The 23,829-nt window shown below is 37.9% G+C and overlaps 2 protein-coding genes and 2 long non-coding RNA genes across 4 annotated transcripts; all 4 read left to right on the forward strand.

The window, feature by feature from the left end:
• Nucleotides 1-5,116: 5,116 nt before the first annotated feature.
• On the forward strand, nucleotides 5,117-7,020 carry LOC125196043 (Eukaryotic aspartyl protease family protein). Its single transcript, XM_048094398.2, has 3 exons — nucleotides 5,117-5,605; nucleotides 5,922-6,396; nucleotides 6,483-7,020. Exons 1-3 carry the CDS (start codon nucleotides 5,150-5,152, stop codon nucleotides 6,839-6,841), a joined length of 1,290 nt encoding a protein of 429 aa, XP_047950355.1. The 5' UTR covers nucleotides 5,117-5,149; the 3' UTR covers nucleotides 6,842-7,020.
• Nucleotides 7,021-8,465: 1,445 nt separating this feature from the next.
• LOC148927465 (uncharacterized) lies at nucleotides 8,466-10,099 on the forward strand. Its single transcript, XR_016137552.1, has 2 exons — nucleotides 8,466-8,549; nucleotides 8,696-10,099. It is a non-coding gene; the product is annotated as an uncharacterized LOC148927465 (long non-coding RNA).
• A 1,154-nt stretch (nucleotides 10,100-11,253) lies between these two features.
• On the forward strand, nucleotides 11,254-12,398 carry LOC125192490 (sequence-specific DNA binding transcription factor). Its single transcript, XM_048090082.2, has 2 exons — nucleotides 11,254-11,872; nucleotides 11,947-12,398. The coding sequence occupies exons 1-2, from the start codon at nucleotides 11,411-11,413 to the stop codon at nucleotides 12,283-12,285; spliced, it is 801 nt and encodes a 266-aa protein (XP_047946039.2). The 5' UTR covers nucleotides 11,254-11,410; the 3' UTR covers nucleotides 12,286-12,398.
• A 7,423-nt stretch (nucleotides 12,399-19,821) lies between these two features.
• On the forward strand, nucleotides 19,822-20,899 carry LOC125197221 (uncharacterized). Its single transcript, XR_016137496.1, has 2 exons — nucleotides 19,822-20,010; nucleotides 20,689-20,899. It is a non-coding gene; the product is annotated as an uncharacterized LOC125197221 (long non-coding RNA).
• The last annotated feature ends 2,930 nt before the right edge of the window (nucleotides 20,900-23,829 follow it).

Below are 23,829 nucleotides of genomic sequence, written 5' to 3' on the forward strand. Positions count from 1 at the left end.
GCCTTCTTCCTTCCGACCGGCCGGCGGGAACCGCTCGGGCCAGCGTTCCGGCAAGCTGGGTAGCCACATCATCGGAGGAGGATAGAGCTACCGACCTCGACCGTTTGCTGGAGGAGCTGGAGGAGGATGCTACTATGCCGCCCCTATACTTCGGATGTAGGCGCCCCTCCTGCCAGCAATCGAGGTACTTGAACGGTTTGAACTCCTCCCGTTGGTAGGTCGCCAAGGCGGCACTGATGATGTCGAGCTCGTTCGTGCCGCTCCCCGCCGACCGCTCTTCCTGGAGGTAAATCCCCTGGAACTTCCCGATTGCCTCGTTGCATCTGAACATGCAATTGCGAACCATACTATCATTGCGATATATGGTTCCCTCCGGCCGGGTTTCATTGTAGAGGCGAGTGATGCGCCACCAATAAGTTTCCCCGGCTTGGTTCGTGCCAACGTCTGGATCTTTGGAGACTGCCAAGTAGGCTTTGAACATTGCCATCATCTCACCCGGAGTGTACGGGGTGCGGGTGCCACGAACAGGAGGAGTAGGAACAGAAGTAGGAGTAGGAGTAGAGCTGCTGCTCCCTCCCGATCCGGGTTCGGGTGCCCACCCGAATCCGGGGGCGTTTAGGTCGTGCACCGGGTAAGGACGGTAGCCACCCGGAGCTTGCGAACCTTGGGTTTGAGGAGGGGCCGTAAATTGGATTTCCGGACTATATCCGGCCTCGGAGTCGAACCAATCGTGGTTCCAACCGCGATTGCCGGAGGGATGATCACCGGAGCCGAACATTGTGTAGTGTGGTGGGAATTTAGATGATAGAGTATGAGGAAAAAAGATGAGAGAATGTAGATGATGATAGTATAGATAATAGATGAGAATGTGATTTTTTTTGTGTTGGAGTGAGGGTATTTATAGATGAAAATGTGAATTTTGGGGAAAAAAAATTAAAAAATAAATTAAAAGTGGGTAGAAAACGGATATATTTTTTTGGGAAGTGGGAAAATATATATTTTTTATTTAAAAACATTTTTTAAAATAAATTTCGATTTTTTTTAAAATAAAAAATAAAAAAACGAAATTGCCAACGGCTATGCCGTTGGCCAATCAGAAGCTACCACGTAATGGTGCTCAGCGGCACGGACGTGTTCTTAGCTAAGAGCAGCGCCGTGCCGCTGGCACGGACGGACAGGCTCCATCGGCGGACGGACGTGCGAGTGTTCAGCGGCACGGACGGACAAGCAGCGGTTTGAGCACCGCTGCAGATGCTCTTATGATTATGAAATTTTCAATCAATACCGAATTTAGAAGCAGAAGTAAACAAATAGAAAAGAAATTGAATTAGTCTTATACAATTAGAGTTCAAAACCATCCAATCTTCTCTATACGATCCCAATAAATCACACGAGCTGAAAAAGAAGCCCAAAAATATCAAAGAAATAGCTGAATTACTTTAATTTCCACAGCCATTAATCAATTAACCATCCACGAATGAAAACATATGCAAAACCTTAAGGTGGTGTTGTTCAGATAATATTTGAGTTTGTGTTTAGATAGGAGTTGAGAAAATGAAAATGCCCTTTAGTAGTATATCTACATTAAAAATGTGATTGATGCTAAATTAACTAATTTAGCAATTTATTAATTCTGTATAAACCCTAGGTGGTTAGGCAAATTAGAAATGTGATTGCTTATATAGTTATATGTATGTGTTTTTGATTTTTTGGTATGTTGTTAATTAATTGATAAATAATTATGTATTTAATTGATGATTATTTGTGAATAAGTAAATTAATTTAGTTCAATTCAGTCTCAAGTGAATCATATGGCAAACCACAAGAACGAACCAAAAAATGTTCTAGAAACCAAATTCGTCCCACAGCATCATTATTTGCACCATATTTTGTTTTCTTGTTTTTACTTCGTCTCAATGATTTTTTAGCTAAAAATGCCTTAATTGTATACTGAGAGATATTTTTTTAATTGATAATAAAATTATTCTTTGATGGTTTTCAGACATGGTGTGATGGTGATAAGTGGAAAACAATTATCATCTAGTGTTTCATAAATATTGTACTCCTATATACTATATAAAATTGAATATTTTCAGCACCGATATGCTTAAAATTTCAGATTCGATCATTAGGTCTTCCCCAACATAGAATGCAGCACCACACGGTTCCAATTTTGTATGCGTTAGCTCTCATGATCTCATCAGTGTATATATATACACTTGCCAAGCATTTTGATATTTGAATATACTTATACTACCTTCACATGCTCTGACTGGTTAGCAGTACAAGAGAAAATATGTATCTCTAATTATGCCATTATTTTAAACCGAACATCTACTCAGAAAACTAGAATTAAATACAGGAATGAAATCTTGGTTACGCTGTCACAATTAAATTAGTACTATAACGTTGTTTTGTAGTACATGGAGCTACTCTCACAAGCCAGATCAACATTCTCGGATTCACACATACACAAACAAAGTAAAGACAAAATGTCCATAAATTGAGATACATTCTCTATTTTTAGTTTTGCACACTAGCGATTAAACACATGTACACATTTATATATTTCCAATAGTGTGGAAATTTACTATAGTTTCACTCGTCGGTGCACATGTGTACCCCACTTCATATGCAACAGTTTGAAGAATAGAAAAAAAATACTAACATAAACCATATTGTAATTTGTAAAACCGACATATAGTACTCCATGTGACATCGATCTGAAAGGGGTTGGAATGAATGTGATAATATATATGGCGTGCCTTGCTCCAATAAAATGTTGACTAAAGAGAGGAGAAATAATTGTATCATATCATTGTAGGAGTATATATTTGCTTTAAGACCAAGGCATATGAGGGCTTGCCTCAACCCAAAGAAATGCCATATATATCACATATTTACAAAGTTAGTATTTTAATATTAACAAAAGATATAAATGTGAAAGATGTAGTGGAGATTTGTATGATGAAGTATTTCTTGAATCAATAACATACTACCTTATAACACCATGTGAGTAGGCATTTAGCCCATTTGAGGGGAATACAAATTACAAACAAACAAATGCTACAAATCTGCTATAGCTAGATGAAACGTGAAAGGGTCAGCATATCATCATACAAAAGGTTATAACAAGAACTGTCCTCGATTTAATTGAGCTTAATTATTCAAATCTATTGGTAGATACTACTAATCTAATTTAGCATGATCTCTAAACCACCCAAGCAATTATATGGAGTACTATTGTAACCTAGGTAACTAGTGGTAGTACTTAATTATTTTTAAGTGTACAAACAAAACCAGCTGATGTTTAAGAACTAAGAAGCCACTTGTTTCCCTAGGCACTGCTGATGCACAGTTTGGCAACTTTCGTTTCTTCATTATTTTGGTATATGTGGGTAAGGAGTAATAATAACTAGTCCATTAGTCCCACAATTTTACTATTTTCGTTCATCCCACAAAGTTTGTCTAATTTGAAATCTTTTTAAAAATAGAAATTAAATACATCCTTCAATCTCTTCAACGTGGATCCCTTATTCCACTTCACACCTTCATTTCATACAAAGTTAAACAATTTCTTAAAACTCGCGAATAACTCAAATTAGGACAAACTTTTAGGGACGGAGGAAGTAGTACTTTGAGGTTTCCTCTATTTTTACCTTCACCAATTTAGCTATCTAAGAAGAAAAATAGGAAAAAATTCCTGCTCTTCCTAAATATGAACTTTTGAACAAAATGATATGCTAGCTTCCTACCTTGTGCGGGCATCTATGATCATCATTTTCATTTTATGCACATTTAGCATTATTTATTTTGTTTTAGTTATAATGTTTGGTTTGATGATAATATATAAAAAATTATTATTGGTATTTTTAATTTCTATAAAATTATAGAAAATAAAAGTCAATTTATTTAATTTTCCTGTAACTTGAAATAAATAAATTAAATAACAAATTAATTTTTATTTTAATGAATTTTGTAAAATTAAAAATATTGTTAATATTTTCAATAGTAGTGTATCTTTTCCTATTAGATTCATATCCATCGCACTCATTGAAGCTAAAACTTTTAAATACACAACCTAAAAAAATGCATTGGACCCCACAAACCTAAAGTCACGTATCTTTACCTTGTGAAAAAGGCAACTTTACTAATATTAACATTATTCAAATAAACCGATCATCTTTACCTTTAATCAGTTCATAGGATAAATCTTGTTTTTATGCAATCATTGATAAATCACATGGAATATATGACTACACTTGAAACCATTGAATACAAGACTCAGATCTAAAACAAAGATTAGTTAAATTTGAATAATAAAATTATTTAATTCGGAAATACTCATTTTACTAAATATTACTCCATTTTCCCACTATAAATGACTAATATTTCTTCCAATATTAATTACTACTATATCATGTCCAATTTCAAACATAAAATTTATGTCTACTAGTATAATCTATTTTGATAACTCAATAACTTTAGTACAAGAATTAATATCTTTATATATGAAAAGTAATTTATACTGACATATCTCATAAATAACTAGTATTGCTGGTTAGAAAAAACAAAATGCTAGTACTACTAATTTTTAATACTAGGAGTAATATTTAAATATAAAACTCATCAATATTTGTCTTTATTGATTTCTTAAGTTTCAATTTTGATTAAGAAAACTTATTTTTTACTAATATTCAAATTTAAAATGTACAGTATCTAAATATATTTTGACCTAAGCTTGATTTTATACTCCTACCATGTTAAAATTAAATTTAGAGTTTTGTGTTTCTAGTAAAAATTACTCCCTCCGTCCCCTATTAGGAGTCACTCTTTGACCGGGCACGAGTTTTAAGAAATGTAAAGATAAGTTGGTTGAAAAAGTTAGTGGAATGTGAGACCTATTTTTTTATATTGGTTTTATAATAAAATGTGAGTGAATTGAGTTAGTAGAATGTGAGACCTACTTATTATTTATGGTAAAAATGAAGTGCGACTCTTAATTGAGGACGGACCAAAATGGAAAAGTGTGACTTTTAATGGGGGACGGCGGGAGTATAAAGTAGTAAATCGTTTTGGTCACCCCTATCACATTCTCAGCTATAAATAAGCTCACAAACTACACTCACTCACTCACTGAACCATAACCATGGCCGCTCTCCTCTTCTCACTACTCGCTCTCTTCCTCTTCCTCTGCCACCAACCCTCCGCCACGGCCACCAGCTGCGGCGGCGCCGACCACGGCTCCACCCTCCAAGTGCTCCACGTGAACAGCCCCTGCTCCCCATTCAGGCCCAAAACCTCTCTCTCATGGGCCGACTCGCAGGCCCAAGACAAAACCCGCCTCCAATACCTCTCCAGCCTCGTCGCCGGCCGCTCCATCGTCCCCGTCGCCTCCGGCCGCGCCGTCACCCAGAACCCCACCTACATTGTCCGTGTCAACATCGGCACTCCACCTCAGCACCTCCTCGTCGCCCTCGACACCAGCAACGACGCCGCCTGGATCCCTTGCGCCGGCTGCATCGGTTGCTCCTCCTCCACCTTCGACCCCGCCAAGTCCTCCACCTTCAAGCCCCTCCGCTGCGGCTCCCCTCAATGCTCCCAGGTAAATTCACGCGCCACCACCTCTTTATTTGTCCTTTTCCTCTTCTCTCTCTGTCAGAATATTCAGTTTAGTGTGTGGCCCGTGAACTACTATTGAGTGATGCGACATTTTAGAATGAAAACTTAGATAAAATAGAGCAGAAGACGAATTAAAAAGGAAATGTTAAGTGAGATAATTAATTTGACCATCAATTAGTTTTCTAGTGTCATCAGACCCTACTTGTTTTGTTTCAAATTTCACATACATTGAAGTAATGCTGAATGACGATATTTTGTAGTTAGGGAGTACTAGTATAATTAGATATATTTACATATAGGTCCCTAACGGAAGGTGCGGCGGCGCGTCGTGCGGGTTCAACACGACGTACGGCAGCTCCTCCATCTCAGCCGGTCTAGTGCAAGACAACATCACCCTCGCCACCGACTCGGTCCGCGGCTACACCTTCGGGTGCGTGCAGAAAAGCACCGGCTCGTCGTTCCCGGCCCAGGGACTATTGGGCCTTGGGCGAGGCCCATTATCTCTAATGAGCCAGACCACCAGCCTCTACCAATCCACATTCTCCTACTGCTTGCCCGGCTACAAGTCCGTCAACTTCGCCGGATCACTCAGGCTGGGCCCCCACAGCCAGCCCATCCGAATCAAAACCACTCCCCTTCTGAGGAACCCTAGGCGATCATCTCTCTACTACGTCAATCTCCTCGCCATCAGACTCGGGAGAAAGGTCCTCGACATTCCCCCATCCGCCTTCGCCTTCGACCCCAACACCGGCGCCGGCACCGTTTTCGATTCAGGTATTTCACCAATTGCGATCGGAGATGGCAATTAATTGATCCATCGATTTGCTTAACCTTTGCTGTAATTTAATGGATTGGATTAGGCACGGTGTTCACGATCCTGGTGAAGCCGGCGTACGAGGCGGTGAGGAACGAGGTGCGGCGGAGGATGCGAGGCGCGGCGGTGACGTCGCTGGGAGGGTTCGACACGTGCTACAGCGGCGCGATCAACGTGCCGACGATGACGTTCATGTTCTCGGGGATGAACGTGACGCTGCCGCAGGACAACTTTGTGATCCGGAGCAGCGCCGGGAGCACGGCATGCCTGGCGATGGCGGCGGCGCCGGAGGGGGCGCTGAACTCGGCGCTGAACGTGATAGCGAGCTTCCAGCAGCAGAACCACCGGATCCTGATCGACGGGGCCAAGTCGAGGCTGGGGGTGGCGCGTGAGGCGTGTAGCTAGATTTGTGTCGGTGCCGACAGTGAAATTTCGCTATTTACTAAATTTGAGCGTTCACGGGTTTGGACTTTGGGTTAGTTTTTGTATTTCTGAAATTGAGTGTAATTTGTCACGGGTTGGGTGTTAACACTCCCCCTACCCTACCTGCAGTACAAATAAATCTACTCCTTTTACTGTAGCAATATCTGCTCCCCCGAAATCAACTGCGCTAAGCCCCTGCGGGCAATCTACTCCTTTTACCTATTTCAAACTTGGTTCTACAGTCTACACTATTCATCCCAACATATTTTTATGTTTTGGAACCAAATTAAGGGAAATTATCATTTTCTAAGGTCATACTACTACACGTTTGTGTTAAACGAATATGACAAAATTTAAGTACTGTAGTTTTCAAGGAATGGAGTCGCATTATAGCAACAACACCCTAAAATTATTTTGGAAATGAAATTTTGTAATCATTGTTAAAGGAATGTGACAAAATATAGGTAGTTTTCAAGGAATGGAGTCACAGTATAACATCCTAAAATTATTTTGGAAATGGATTTTTGTAATGATTGTTAAAGGAATATGACAAAATATAAGTAGTTTTCAAGGAATGGAGTCATATTACAGCAACAAATGCTCAAAACTATGCGCACTACAAAACAACTCATCAAGGCTTGAACCACCGAGTTACAGGTCAAAGGGCATGGTGTGCGTGTGTTCGTGTACGTATGTTGGCATAGTGCTAGTGTGGTTAGACCCGATTCTAAAGGTATCAAGTTCAACTCTACTGTGACATGACCTTTAAATTTATAAATAAAAAAAAAGTCACAGCATGCTTACAATTTTCATAGGGTAAAAGCACACCATCCGCTAGTCCCTAATTTGCCAATTAACACTGTGCATGGATCTTACGACTGAGCATAATAAAAAAGCTCATTTAATTTTTTTGTTTATTCGGTTCATAACTGGAAAAAAGGGAAAAAAATCAGGAGATCGTCATTCATTTTTTTTCTCTCTAAATACTCGTTCTGTTCCGCAATAGGAGTTCTATTTAATTATGGCACGCGTTTTAAAAAATATAAAGAAAAGTGGGTTGAATAAGTTAATAGAATATGAGTCTCACTTATATATGTTACTCCCTCCGTCTCAGTTTAAGAGTCACATTTTGCCATAAAAGTCCGTCCCAGTTTAAGAGTCACATTTAGAATCTTCCATATTTAGACATAAAATTTTATCTCATTATTCATCAAAACTACACCCAAGTGTCATTATCTATATAAAAATTAACAAAAAAAAAAAATGAAAAAACCAAAAAGTCAAATCATCTCACTTTCCACCAACTCACTTCATTTATTACACACTCCACCAACTTCTTAACTTGTGTCATAACTAATTCTAACTCCTAAACTGGGAGGGATGGAGTAGTTTTATAATAAATTGTGAGTGATATAAGTTGGTGGAATGTGAGGCCTACTTACCATTTATGATAAAAATGAAATAAGACTCTTATTGTGGGACATACTGAAATGACAAAACAAGACTCTTATTGTGGGAGGAGAGAGTAGTAAATAGTCTCTTTTCTCTACTCTATAGTAGTAGAGATATCTTTCACACCTCTATATCACATTCTCCTCTTTATTTTCTCACATGGTTTCTTCTAGTATGCTAATAATAGCATCTTCGTTTTGGAGACTTGGAGAAGGATATGAAATTAGCACCGGAGTTGGTAAGTCATGCATGATTCTGTATGTAAGAACTAGAGTTTATGCAGTCTTTTATGGGATAAAAAAATCCTTTGAAATTGAGGCAATATAATTCGGAGATTATCAGAGGTTTTGTAGCTAATAAGTTCATTCATTCCTTTATATGCAGAAATGAACATTGTTTACTTTTTGGATTAATCATTTATGAAGATTATATTTATTGGGCGACAATAGTCAGTGTTACAGTGATTTTTAATCAGTGGAAGAACAAAAAGCACGAAAAGCCTGAATAAGCTATGAATTGATGATACTTTTGCACTGAATAAGCTAAGTAGTTCTTCTTCTTTTTTTTCTTTTCAGTATTTGTTTTTACGATGGAGGTATGTCAAATTGAATAAGCTAAGTAGTTCCATACATTACCTTTTGCTTTTCATTTTTCAAACTTTCAATTTTACTACTTTATACTATTATCTTCAATTTTCTTATCCGATGAATCTAATTATTTTTAATTAATGAATATATGCAATTTTAAAAGGCAACTAATTATTAGGCATCTATGTGCACTAAACAGAGATGAGGTTTCTAGATAAACACCTACTGAAAAGAACTTTATTTTATCAGATAGAACTATGTAAATGATCTACTCTCTTACAGTAATATATAAATATATATTTTCACTGTGCACTTTAACACACAGAATAATACTCCCTTCATCCCACTATAAGTGAGACGTATTTCTTTTTTAGTCACCCCACTATAAGTGACACATTTTCTTTCATGGCAAAAAAACAACATTCTATCATCTCTTACTTTATCTCATCTTCTGCTTTTTCTCTCTGCTTTTTTCTCACTCCTACTTTACTCTCTTTTCATTTCACCACTAAACACCACTACTTAAAAACTTGTGCCCAAAAGAAATGTGTCACATGTAATAAGACGGAGGGAGTATCTCCTAAAATCTCGTGTCATCACCCAAGTTTGGAAATAAGAAAATACATAATTAAAATTCTAAAATTGCATTTTATTGGAAACGGTAAAATATATAATCTTAACTCAAATCACTAGTTGTTGTGCTATGGTTGATCGTGGGTAATGAAATCGCGAGATGACTCCTAACGGCGTATGTATTCGCGGATTGGTGGCGGTGCACATTGGTGTGTGGAGTTGGTAGTATTGGCGGAGCTTGACGACGTGGGGCATCTTCTTCTAACCATGTAATCATGTTTGGTCCTTTGTCTTCTATGATCAAGTTGTGCATTATAATGCAAGCGTACTTGATGTAGCAATCGCATCTTGAAATCAACTTTGAACCCAACCTTTAACGATTGCGAAACTAACTTGTAGAAATCCGAATGATCTTTTGGTATCTTTCCGAGCTGTCTCTTGCTTCTGTGCGAAAAGAGCATGTTTGGTGTCTTACGGGACAAGTGTCTTTACAAAGATAGGAGACCTTGTATAGATATTATACTATCAGTAAGATAGTAACTCATGTTGTAATGTCCGATCTTATGCTCATTATTTAGCTTGAGCACAAATTTTAAGAAATGTAAAGAAAAGTGGATTGAATAAGTTAGTGGAATATGAGTCTCACTTAAATATACTTTATTAGTTTTATAATAAAATGTGAGTGCAATAAGTCGGTGGAATGCGAGACATACTTGCTATCTATGATTAAAATGAAATATGACTTTTATCGTGGGACAGAGGGAGCAGTATATATTTCAATTTTTCCATTTTTCGACTTATAATCAAGATGGAATAAATTACACTTGGTTGAATTAGTGCACGCGTCCATTAATTGAAGAAGATAAAACTTGAGGAACGTCTAAAAGAAGGGGAAGTCTGTTTTATTGTACAAACTACTAATTGGATATGTTCTTTACGTCTTAATTACGTAGTGTGAGCTTCGATAGTTTAATAAACACAAATGCATCCATAGGCTTGCACAAAAGCAATAAAAATATATTTATACGACACAAATCAGTGAGACGTGCTACTTTTCATGGTTGCCCATATGTTCATAGAGAGGAATTTGTAATTGGAAAAGTGACCTTTCAGTGGAAAAAATATCTGATCAGATTGATGTAAGGTCAGCTGGAAAAATGGTTAAAAAGGATATTAATGGTGGAGGTGGTGGTGACAAGCCCACGTGAACCAGCACCACCGCCGTTGATGGGTGGGTGGATGTCATGGTTGGCTTCATATCAACACTATAAAACGAGTGGAACCTAAAGTTGGATTACTATCATTACCTCATATGACTACCTCACCTAATTAATCTAATCTTCATCTCCCATTGTCCACCACCACCACCACTCCTCACACCCTCTTCTTTACTTTTTTTTTTATTCATTTTTTATCGTGAGAGAATCATATCTAACCCTTCCAACTTTTTTGTGTTGATTTCATCTAGTCATTTTGGGATTAAATATCCTTTGAATTTACATCATCCAATCTTGTCCTTGTTGCAAGGGAATCGAATACTTCTTGACCGTCAACAACTTTGATTGCAATTTGGGATTCTTAAAGGCACATTAAACCACATACTAGAATATATTCATATAACTAGTGTAAATTAAATCGATGCATCAAACTATCATCCTTTGTTATACGTATACGTATCATCGAATCATCACCAAAGGAATAATAGAAAAGGATGCAACAAGCCAATGACCTATAATTAGCTAGACTAATAAAAAGACAAATAGAAGATGACTCTCTAGTCATTCACTACTTTATTGCTTGCTTTATCAAATTCATTTTCACACCAATTTGTTTTGTATGAAATGCTAGTGGCTTATCTCTCTTCTTTTTCCCTCTCTAAATTAGCCACAAAATGTTAGCAGAAGCAAAATACTAACCAAACTAATTATGAGAAGGGGAAATGGAGAGAGATGATAATCAAAACCCAGCACCATCTCTCCTCTCGCCTAATCAAAACCCTAACACTTCCTCGCCGAGAAATGTTAGCGATCGGCTGAAGAGAGACGAGTGGAGCGAAGGCGCGGTGTCGAGCCTGCTCGAGGCGTACGAGGCCAAATGGACGCTCCGGAACCGGGCCAAGCTCAAGGGCCAGGACTGGGAGGAAGTCGCCAAGCACGTCTCCGCGCGCGCCGGCGCCTCCAAATCGGCCAAGACGCTCACGCAGTGTAAGAATAAGATCGAGTCCATGAAGAAGCGGTACCGATCGGAGTCCGCCGCGGCGGCTGACGCCTCCTCGTGGCCGCTCTATCCTCGCCTCGATCTCCTCCTCCGCGGGAATAACGGAGTCGCTGCCGATGCTCCTGCTGCTGAGTTTCCATGTACGCAAAATTCGAACGGCGGCGATCGGGATCGAGTGGGTAAGGTATGTATCAATCAAAGTCAAAATCGGTTGTGGAAATTAAATTGGATGGTTAATTGGAAGGATTGATGATGTAGGAGGAGGAAGGATTGGGAGAGGGCGGCAAGAATGAGGAATCGGCGAAGAAGGCGATTGATGAGAGAGACAGCAGCACAGCGGCAATTGGTGAGGTGAAATTGAAGAGGAAGCGGGAAAGGGAGGGGAGCTGGGAGATAGGGGAGAGTATACGGTGGGTGGCGGAGGTGGTGGTGCGGGCGGAGGAGTCGAGGATGGAGACGATGAGAGAGATAGAGAGGATGAGGGCGGAAGCAGAGGCCAAGAGAGGGGAACTGGAGCTTAAACGGACTGAGATCATTGCTAACACTCAGCTACAGATTGCTAAGCTTTTTGCTAGAGGATCAACATCCATCCAATAAACCGATTTCATCAATTAATATACTACTAATATGTCTTACTAGATTTTTATGGGATCAATTACTTCAAATCACAAGTCGTAATATGATTTTCACCTCTCCACCTATTAACATCATACTCTTAATTTGTACTACGTTGTTGAGCTGGATTGATCATATGCAAGTCTTAGTTTGATGACCTTGCAAACAACAAACTAATTATTTTTTTTCTCACGTGGAGGGGAAAGAAGAAATATTGTGGCACTCCATTTATTACAAAAAAAGACATGATTTAGAGGTTGCAAAAGCATCAAGAAAACAATTTGGTGTATCATGAATTTTGTCAGGGAGTACGATAAATAATTATGGCAACGGGAAGTTTTAAAATTTGATAGATCATTCTTATTCTCCCATTCAGAATATGTTATCTTTACTCAGAAATAGTTTTAAAATCATAAGTTTGAAAGTAAAATTGATGTGAATCAATTAATTGCAGTTTTATTTAATTGATATTCGTAGAAAAAGAAATCCAGGAGTTGGTGAAGGAGAGGAATGTGCCACTGATGATTGATTTCTATGCCACATGGTGTGGACTGTGGACCTTGTATCGTGATGGCACAAGAACTTGCAATAGTATATTTTTGTTAAGTAATGGTGCCCATAATGAATTATGTTAGTATTTGGAATGTTGATGGATTCCTTCAATAACACCTAGCCTCATTTGTTTGTAAGAAATTAAATTTACATACATGTGAAAAGTGGAGTGGATAGCTGTGGTAGATTAGTTTGGGCATAAGAGGGGATTTTGTTTGTTGTTGAAATGATTATTTTTAGATAGTGTTGCCATTAAAGGCTGAAAAACAGAGTTCCTTGAAAGGCTGAAATAATGGAAGAATTTAACACATTACCCTACTTTCTAGTTTGTTTGGTCGCGCCAAAATGGTTAGTTGTATTACTAGCACATTATTTTATGCCCTGTCTATCATAGGAATTATGCAGAACAAGTTCATAAATTATTTGTGTGTCATCATGGATTTGGTAGTAGAGAAATGATCATGACAGGTTTAAGTGGTTATATGTTCACTTTGGTTTCCCAATCTTATTGAAGCTCAGTATGCTCCTCCGAGCAAGACTTATCACCAGTCCTTCCATCAATGTGAATGGATGTCGAAATTTGGTTACGCATTAGTAGTTGTGTTCTGTAGCCGTTAAGAGCATCCACAACGGTGTCCTTACGGATGGAAGCCGTCCGTGCCGACGGCACGACGCTGCTCGATAATAAGAGCACGTCCGTGACGTGGCGGCACGCGATTGGTCAACGGCTTAGCCGTTGGATTTGCCTTTTATTTTTTAAAAAAATCAAAAATAATACCAAAAATTAAAAAAAAAAAATTGGATTCCCAAAAAATAGAGCCGTTTATTACCATTTTTTTGAATTTTATTTTAATCCCAAAAATAGACGAAATTCGGCAACGAGTAGTGGGTTTTAATTTTATGAATTTAATAATGTAATTTTTAATTTTTAGGATTTGAATTATGTAGTTTTAATTTTTTTTTAATTTGTAATAATATTCCAGGTATTTTTAATGCATTTTAATATTATGAAAATGTTTTTATTTAAATTGAATAATGGAATGGTGGGACCCTTGAGCTTGTCCTTGCAGAAGAGCATTGATGTGGGTGTTGTGCTGTTGCCTAAGAGCAGTGAGTATAAAATGAATAAAAGTGGGTCCCGGGCCACATCCGTGCTTTTGCCAAAGAGCACGGATGGGGATACTCTAATGCTATGTTTTGATCATATGCTCTTTCGTTATTCGTCCTAAAGGATATCTATGTTTTCGGTTTTTCCCAAGACCAAGTAACAAATACGATGGTGCTACAGGTTTGAGGTTTGGCACTTGGCAGCATTGTATTTCATCAGCCCTGATCCAAAGAAAGATGCTAAGAGCATCCACAGTGCCGGCTAGCCGATTCGCGGCGCTGGCCGATCGACTAGCCGAACCATTGCGATCGGCCAGCGGCGAATCGGCTAGAAAATCGGCGTGGGCTAGCCGATTCAGGGGCGCTGGCCGATGCGCTGGCCGCCATTGTGGCGTGCCGATCGGCCAACGCCTATTTTCGTTTTTTTTTTTTTGAAAACCTATATATACGCGATTTTAGTTTCATTTTCATTTGCACCACTTGTTTTAACGAATATTCTCTCTCTCTAACTTTCTGTACAAGAACATCATAGAGCGATGGACAACAACAACGAGTCCAGTCCGGCTACGAGCGGCTCTCATACTCCCACGGTACCCGTGGGATCTGGATGGGGCCAGATGGGCCCAGGGTTTAACGTCCCTTGGGGGCAGTTGATGGGGATGATGGCCGGTGCGCCGGGGGGAATGCAGGGGGGATGCAGGGGGGTATGCCGTGAGGGATGCCAGGCGGGGGGCAGGGGAGCCAGGGGAGCGGCGGGCAGTCAGCGCCGGGGTGGGGAGGTATGCCCCAGATGCAGCAGCAGATGATGGGGATGATGTGGCAGGGAGGGATGCAGCACGGTATGCATCCCGGGATGCAGGGGTCACCGGGAGGGGACGCGGTCTATCGTCCCTCTCTGAATTTTTTGACGGCTTCGTCTCACACGTCGACCCCAGTGGAGACGCAGTTCACTGGCGATGACCTTTTGTCATTGCATGACATGGGAATCGATCTCGGCGATCCGGACACTCCCGTTCCAGAGGGGCGGGCCGGCGAAGAAGAAGACGTGGGGGAAGGCCAAGGCGGTCGGCGAGTCGTCGCAGCCCGCTGTTGATGACACTCCCGCCCGGAGGAAGTGGACGGAGGATGAGTACGCCGGGGTGGCCAGGGGGTGGTTGGAGGTGTACGACGATCCACTGGTTGCGAACAACCAGCGGGTCGTCAACATGTAGGCGAAGATCAGAGCTGCCTATAGGAGGCACTGCCCGCACGGGAAGGACTTCAGCGGGGAGGAGGTCCGGAAGGGGTGGGAGCGCATTAGGGCCGCGGTCGGCCGTTTTTCGGCGTTATACGCCAACGCCCTCCGTCAGCTCACTAGTGGGCAGAATGAGGACGACGCCCAGAGGATAGCCGAGAATCAGTTCCCCTTGGCAGGGAAGTACAAGGAGTTCCACTTCTGGGAGTGCTATGTATGAGTTGCTGAAGGACTCCGAGAAGTTCCGGGCGGGGTGCGACGCTGGGTGGCCGAAGAATCAGAGGCTGAACTATTCCGACGACTACAGCGGCAGCAGCGGCGGATCCCACGACCTCCCCCCGGATGCTGAGGAGTTTCCCTCCCCTTCATCCGTTGCTCGTCGCCCTCGCTCGGTTGGCCAAAAGCGGGCGCAACGGGCAGCGAGGGGAGGATCCCCCCTATCGCCCCATGAGGTCATCGCAGCCCCCCACCTCCACGCGCGTACACTTTATTATCGCGTGCAAACACGGAGGAACGTATGTTCGTGGTCTTCCAAGAGTGGAAGACCGCAACCGACCCCACGGAGAAGAGGTTCCTCTACTCGATGCTCGAGAACATGCAGGTGGATTTGGATGCCTCGAAGGCACTGGTGGGGGGTTCAGACGCGGGCTCAGATACCCCGGGTGGCAGCGGCGAGGATGGCGACGGCGACGACGAGGAGTAGAGAGTGGCGGGGCTCGTGTGTGGAAGCCCTTTTTTTAAAAAAAAATCATGTATTTTTTTTTAATCTATGTACCTTTTTTTTTAATGAAATGAATGAATTTTCCGTATATTTTATTCCGTAATTTAATCGTAAATTTTATTCCGTAAAATGTAGTTGTTTTTGAATTATTTTTATTGCGGCTGGCCTATGGCTGGCCTAAATCTGACGTGGCAGGTGAATTTTTAGTGCTTCTGACGTGGCAGGGAGAGAGAGTGGCTGGCCTATGGTTGGCCTATTATTATTGTGGATGCTCTAATAGGACAGAAGGTCTCGTCATGGACATCCAATAAAATTGGAACAATACGAAGAAAGGATGACATGCTTAAATTGAGAAATAATTAAAAAAAAAAAAAAAGACTCGTACATCTTTATCTGTAAACCGTTGGGGCTCAAAGATTTTTTGTTTTGTAAAACTATTGTTTCAGTGGTAGTAGCTAGTAGTTGGTGTACGTGAGTTGTTATACATAGATGGCCTTTTCTTTTTTCCTCAAAGTGAGTATTTACAACTAAAATTAGCTTTGTATATAAGCTCTTTTTTCCCTTTTTTATAATTTTGAGAATTTCTGAATTTAGTAGTTATCAACTAATATCAATATATTTACAAACTATATTCTGACTTATAAAAAATTCTGAAAATGATAACATCTTCGATGAAGGAAATTAAGTTGAAGAGGAGTAATATCATTTTATCTCTAGCTATAACAGATCATCATCATAGAATAGAAGATCTTAGAGAGAAAAACTGAGATGGTATTTTGAGAGACCAAAACAAAATCAATTATTTCCTAACATAAAATTTATATCATCATCATATAAGAAATTGAAGAAAATCAAAGGCCGCCCACAAAGCAGCCCTAAAGAGGAGCTCCGCCCGCCTCCGTAGACGGCGGAGCTGCAGCGGTAGAGAGGCATTGCGACCCGCGGCCTCCTGATGAAAATCCCAGCGGCTGCTGCATATGATCATGTGACTTAAATTAGGTGCATTGGGGAGAAGGCGAGGGCCATGAGAAGGGCCATAATCCCCACCGGAAAAAGCATAAGTGGCATCGGCGGCGGAGGGAGTGGCGGCAAAATCGGTGGCAATAGTAGCAGCGACACCGCCAGCAGCCCCAGCAGCAGCCACCCGATAGAAGCAGAAGAAGAAGCCCTTTTCTCCACTCTCCACCTTGTTTCTTCCCTGCTCATCTCTCTTTCATACATTACTCTTTAATTATTTGTTATGTACTCCTAGCAATGCATTCATTATACTCATATGCATATTATATACTACTCCTACTAGTATTCAATTTAGTAGAATTATCTTGGACAGCCAAATCCTGTCGAAATATGATTTAGGTGGGAGGATCTGCCAGAATCAAGATTTCCCAAATCCCTAAAACTACACTAATTAATCATTTTATACTTCTTCTACTTCTACTTGCTCTTTTTCAATTGCCTTCTTACCATTTTTTGTTAGTTGTGCATCGACATACTTAGAAATGCTTTCAAATTAAGCTATATACACTACACCAGGGACTTGGAATTGAAATGACTATCTATTTTTTTTTTATTGTTGCTTACTAGTAGTAGTATGTTTTAATGTTCATAGTAGTATTATATAGTGTTAATAAAGATTTGGTCAAATGAACTCAACTCCTAAAATGAATAAATCAAGAGTAACCCCTATCAAGTTAACACATTAATTAACATTATAAGGTATCCCAGCTAATTATGAATATTACCTCTACAACCATAAGTCAATAGAGCTAGGGTATCAAATGCAATGTATCCTTCCTAAAATAAAGAAGATAAGAATAATAGGGGAAATCATCAAATTACACCCATCACTCGTATTCTCTATACAATCATAAGCGTTGCAATCCAATGCCTATGTTTCTGCACTACATGGCCACATGATTAGCTAGTATCCATCAATCGGGCCATACCAAAAAAATTAAAATATACTACTATACTACTATTTGTTTAAACACACAATATACAAAAAAGACACTAATATGCATGTAACTAAACATAAATATGCCTATTAACATTACCAATTTCCCCAAAAATTACAATTTCTTAGTTGGCCTTACAATGTGTCGTGTTTTTAATGTGCCACGTGAACAATATATGTAATCCAAATTTGAATCCGATTAATTTTGCACAATTTCACCAAAGTAGTTATTCAGATAAGAATTCTTCTTATCGCGAGAACTATTTCAATTTTTAGAAATCCATTTTCAAATTTTGGAAAATGCAAATTTTGTTTTCTCTGATGGAATTATTTTTCACTCGCAAATTATATTACCAACTATTACAATTTCAAAAGATTACTTTATGATTTTTCTGCTACTTGTATGCATGTTTCACGCAATGCAATGAATCAAGACACTGCAAACCCAATCCTTAAAGTTATACGACCATACTTTTTCATGATTCTGCACAGAATACTTGGTCTTTGAAATGGAATCTTTGAATCCATATTTTAATATGTTTTGTTCTTCAATTTAATATTCAGTTTTTTTGTTTCTTAATAATAACATAATCTACCTTGGTTTTGTTAGCGGATCGTTGTGTGGTTCTCTAAGCAAGTAGTATATACTTAATTGTAACAAGTTGAAGCAACAACTATCAAAAACTAAAAAATATATACTGTATATAAATAAAAATAAAATAAATTGAAGCATACGGAACGTGCTAAAATGTAACGCAAACCAAATTACAAGGAATAAATTTATAGTACTGCTAGTTATCAACATAAAAACAAATTACATCTTCTATAAAATTTGTGGATTCGAGAGGCATGATTAAAAAATGTGCTTTAGATATTACTTTACTTGTAGATAGAAAAAATAAGTTATTGGATTACTAGGACCAACCATTTTTTATGCGGCACGAATGAAATTAATGGGTTTGTGTCAAGCTGTATTGGGTTTGTGTCTTTATTGAGTTAACCCAATAAGAATCTTACTGTTATTTTAATTACTTTCATATCTATTTTTTAAAAGATTATGTTTTAGTTTTATTCTCTAGGTTATTATAATTCAAGTTTAAATCATGTGAATCGGATTTTTATAGTGTAAATCAAGTTTAATTGTATAATTTTAGGTTTAAACGTATACTTTTAGGTTTTTATCATGTAATATTAGGTTTGGGTATCATATCGTGTCAGCTCATATTATATCGTGTTCTAGTTGACGGTTTTCTTAACACGTCAAGATCAAGTTAGGCCTTATTGAGGTGGGTTGACTTGATCATGAACCAACTAACATGATCTGCTATCCCTAATGGAGCAAAAGAGATCAAAAATAGAAAAATAGAAGTATTATTTTGAGACAGATTGAGTATTTTGTCTTTGGGTTACTTGTGAAAAGCATAGAGGGTGGGGCCGTGTGACATCCCTAACCCGAAACATGCATCATTTTGCATAATGACATATTTTTATTTATCTTTACATATTTATATTATTAGTTGTATAATAAATATTGATTGGAACATGACCAAAGTATTAGTATTTTATTTTATATTTCTATATATTATACTGTCATTAACATGACATAACATTTATATCCGATAGAAACAAATATTTGTTTGATAAATTTAATATAGTTAAACTAAGTACATGTAAAATATATATGTGTATTTTAATTTAAAAAGGTAATGAATATTCATACATATGTTGCAATATGACCGGGACTTTTGTCAAATATTTTAATAGGATACGCATTTATACCTATGTGCAGTTTATTTTATTTATAAAATATATATATTAACTAAGTTATGTAATAGGACACTTTTTCAAGTTGATATATATGAATTAGAATTAGGACACGTGTAAAGAAAAAGATAGGAGATGGCACGTCTCATGCAGTTGACGTGTGTAGTGAGGTAAGGATGAATAAGTTATATTATGGATGGTAATATTAAAAGAGAAAAATGATAATAAATATAAGAGGAATATTAGACACGAAGAGGGAGAAAAAAAAATGGTGAAGGGAGCGAAAGAAACGAGTTTGGCAAAGAAAAGAAGATGAAGATGGTTTGACGAGATTGGAAATCATTAGACGAGATCAAAGGTTCCTATCATAATCAGGTGTGTATAAATCACACTTTTAATTTTACATGTTTTATGTGCTTCTTTGGTAGGTGTTAAATATAATGAATAATTTGATTATATGATGTGAGCTAAAATGGTTATGTGTTATTTGATATAGATGGTGGAATATGGTATGGATATGTGATTGGTGCAATGGATATGTTTTATATATTGTAAATGAATTATACGATAGAAATATATAATTGATGCAATTGATATGTTTTTGCACATGGTTTTGGAATTATTTGAAACATTGGATTAAAGAGGATCTGTGACAGTCATGCCCTGGGTCTGATATCAATGGCAATGGACCTACGGGTCATATACAATGGCAATGGACCTTCGGGTCATATATATGTATACAATGGCAATGAGACCTACAGGTCATATATACAATGGCAATGGACCTTCGGGTCATATATATATGTACAATGGCAATGAGACCTTCGGGTCAGATACAATGGAATCCCGGGCAGATGTCAGGCTTGATTTGTCACAGAATAATAAACTGAACAGAGTGGCACGTGCATATGTATATGGATTTAATTTTTAATTTTGTTGATTATTGTTATATATATTGGTTAAAGAATATAATTGATTGTTTGGGCTGTGGAATTAAAGGTAAGATTTATATACACTGAGTTGTGGCTTATATAAACCACTAATATTTTTCAGGAATAAGATATCAATGATGCGTGGGTTGATGTGAGTTACAGTTATTATAAGGGTCGGCGGCTGACACGTTTTGGCAACCTTCTCATCCTCATCGTTTTTGCATGTAGATAAATGTACAATATATAGAGTGGTGAGAGGGTCCCACTACTGTTTAGAATGTTTTGAAACATGTACTTGTTAAATATTGGTTTTTGAAATTATATAAAATGTGCATTTCATTTACTTGGCGCGTGGATTTATTTATTTAAAATTTCTGAATTTATTTATAGTAAGTGCATACGTCATAAGGGTTGAGGTGTGACAGTTTAGGTGGTATCAGAGCGGGGATAGAATCCCGCTGGGACATGGCATATATGAATATCGTATGATACATTATGGTTAGAAGTTTCATTTTCATTTCAATTATCATGAACATGTGACAACGAGGAGAGAAGGGTCAGCCGCCCTGCATCGTCAATTAATTGTAGAAACATTTCATATACATGTCGCATCATATGGGGATTACCCAGACTTTTAGAACAAAGAGTACATGGACCAATGATGAGGTAAAGAGGTAGAAAATTTAAAGAGCTCGAGTAGAAGTTGTTGATTTTATGGGACTAATCTGACTGAGGCTGAGATATAGTTAAAAGTGATAGAACCGGTGTGCAATCAGATGAGTTGTATGTCAGAAGAAGGTTTTGATTATACGGTATCTCTTCTTTGAAGCTATACTTACTCTTGGTGGGAAACAATCCCACAAGCTATGATACAATCTCTGGTATTCTGGTATTCAGTTCAGACAATTTTTCTAGAGAACTCAATGCTAAATATATGCAAAGAAGTGTATTGTGATAAGAAGCAGAGAAGGTTTTATGTTTGTTGATTATGAGCTGACATTATTTCAATATACATGGTTTTCTAAAGAACGTATTGTGAGTTAATTCGATTGAACTGCCAGTGGATATTGATTCTCTTATTCATACACAAGTTTTGATATTATTATGGGTATAGATTGGTTTTCACTTCATCGAACGAAGGTAGCTTGTCAAGTAAACAAAATGGCAATATAATCATCGTGACGGGATCGAGTGATATTTTACGGTAATCAATATATTGTTCCAGGTTTTCTTATATTATCCAGATCGGCTTTGTGATTTAGGAAGTGCAAATTTATCTGGATTTTCACCTTATCGGGAGACATATTTCTCTATTGAGCACTGCATTTATGTTTATTTATATTTATCAACCGTCTTCATTAGAGTTTCAAGAGTTGAAGAAAACAGTTACAAGAGTTGTCAGAGATATGTATGACTTAATGTTTTACCTTGAAGAGCACCAATATTATTTTTGAAGAAAGATGATACACTGCGACATTATATATACTGTTGGAAGTCGAATCGAGTGACCATGAAGAATAAATATCTATTACCGAGAATAGAAGACTTATTTGATCAATTTCAAGGTAAGCAACTATTTTTGTGTACTGGTTTTCGATCAAGATATCATCAGTTGAAGATAGCTAAAGAGAATATTGCAGAGACACCATTTTGAACTCAGTACGACCATTATGAGTTTTGGTTATGCCTTTCGAATAAACTATTGCACCTACAACTATTTATGGCATTGATGAACAAATTCTCTCAACTATTCATGGATCCGTTAGTGATTATTTCTATTGATTTACTATTATATTCATGAAGTACAGATGGACATGTTAATCACTTGCAGTTAGTATTTCAAGTTCGGCGAGATGAACAACTCTATGCTAAGTTGAGTAAAGATGAGTTTTTGCTAGAACATGTGGTATGTTGGGACACATGGTGTCAGGTCGTGGAAAAGAAGTGGATCTACAAAAGATTGAACTGGTTTTCAACTGGAAATGTTTCTCGATTATTATTCAATTGATAATGAAGTTAGTACGATAAAATTCTTCTTTTATATGGAGTGAAGCATATCAAAAGAGTTTTAATGAGTGGAAGCATCGTTTGAATATGTCACCTATTTTGGTTATCTTCGCAGGTACAAGATATTATGTTATTTATAGTGATGCGCTGAAACATGAATATGGTTATCTTTTGACTTAATGAAAGGTTTATTTGCTTATGCGTCGTAACAATCGCAAGTACAAGAAGTTTCTTATTCTGTTCAAAATTTGTTATTAGCGATATTATTTTGCTTTGAAGATTTGATATCATTATCTGTAGGAACGCTTGTACGATATTCTAGTATCTTATATATTGACAGAGATCCGCGATTTACTATCTCAGTATTGATAAAGTTTTTTTTTGTGAGGTTCACCTCAGAAATGAGTCATGCGATTCGAACAAAAAGGTAAGTTGAGTCCTCGTTATATTAGGCCATATGAGACTATTGGAAGAATTGGACCACCGACGTTCTGGTTGACATTACCTCCAGATTTTGCACATATTCATAATATTTTACAGGTCAGTATGCTTCGATGTTATCGATCTGCTCCTTCACATGTTCTATAAGATTCTGAAAATTTGAGTTATATAGAATAGCCTGTCAATATAGCACTGCCAGCTGAAACAATTGCAATGAAAAGATATTCCAATGGTAAAAGTTATTTGGAAAAATCATGGAGTCGAAGAGGCGACTTGGGAAACCGAGGAAAAGATGAGAAAGAACTATTCACATCCGTTTACGGCATAGCAATTTCTTTGGGTATGTTAGCTAAGAGGGAAATTAATTTTGTGGACAAAATTCTTAAAGAGGGGAAGAGTTGTGACATCCCTAACCCGAAACATGCATTATTTTGCATAATGACATATTTTTATTTATCTTTACATATTTATATTATTAGTTGTATAATAAATATTGATTGGAACATGACCAAAGTATTAGTATTTTATTTTATATTTCTATATATTATACTGTCATTAACATGACATAACATTTATATCCGATAGAAACAAATATTTGTTTGATAAATTTAATATAGTTAAACTAAGTACATGTAAAATATATATGTGTATTTTAATTTAAAAAGGTAATGAATATTCATACATATGTTGCAATATGACCGGGACTTTTGTCAAATATTTTAATAGGATACGCATTTATACCTATGTGCAGTTTATTTTATTTATAAAATATATATATTAACTAAGTTATGTAATAGGACACTTTTTCAAGTTG

Source organism: Salvia hispanica, chromosome 4, assembly GCF_029641045.1.
Source record: "Salvia hispanica isolate PSC_SH4W2 chromosome 4, Shi_PSC_v1, whole genome shotgun sequence".
In the NCBI taxonomy this organism is placed as follows: Eukaryota; Viridiplantae; Streptophyta; class Magnoliopsida; order Lamiales; family Lamiaceae; genus Salvia; species Salvia hispanica.

Coding starts and splice junctions, on each gene's coding strand:
- LOC125196043 (XM_048094398.2), top strand. CDS start 5,150: ATGGCCGCTCTCCTCTTCTCACTACTCGCTCTCTTCCTCTTCCTCTGC. Junction 5,606..5,921: donor GCTCCCCTCAATGCTCCCAG/GTAAATTCACGC, acceptor ATTTACATATAG/GTCCCTAACGGAAGGTGCGG. Junction 6,397..6,482: donor CGGCACCGTTTTCGATTCAG/GTATTTCACCAA, acceptor GGATTGGATTAG/GCACGGTGTTCACGATCCTG.
- LOC125192490 (XM_048090082.2), top strand. CDS start 11,411: ATGGAGAGAGATGATAATCAAAACCCAGCACCATCTCTCCTCTCGCCT. Junction 11,873..11,946: donor ATCGGGATCGAGTGGGTAAG/GTATGTATCAAT, acceptor TTGATGATGTAG/GAGGAGGAAGGATTGGGAGA.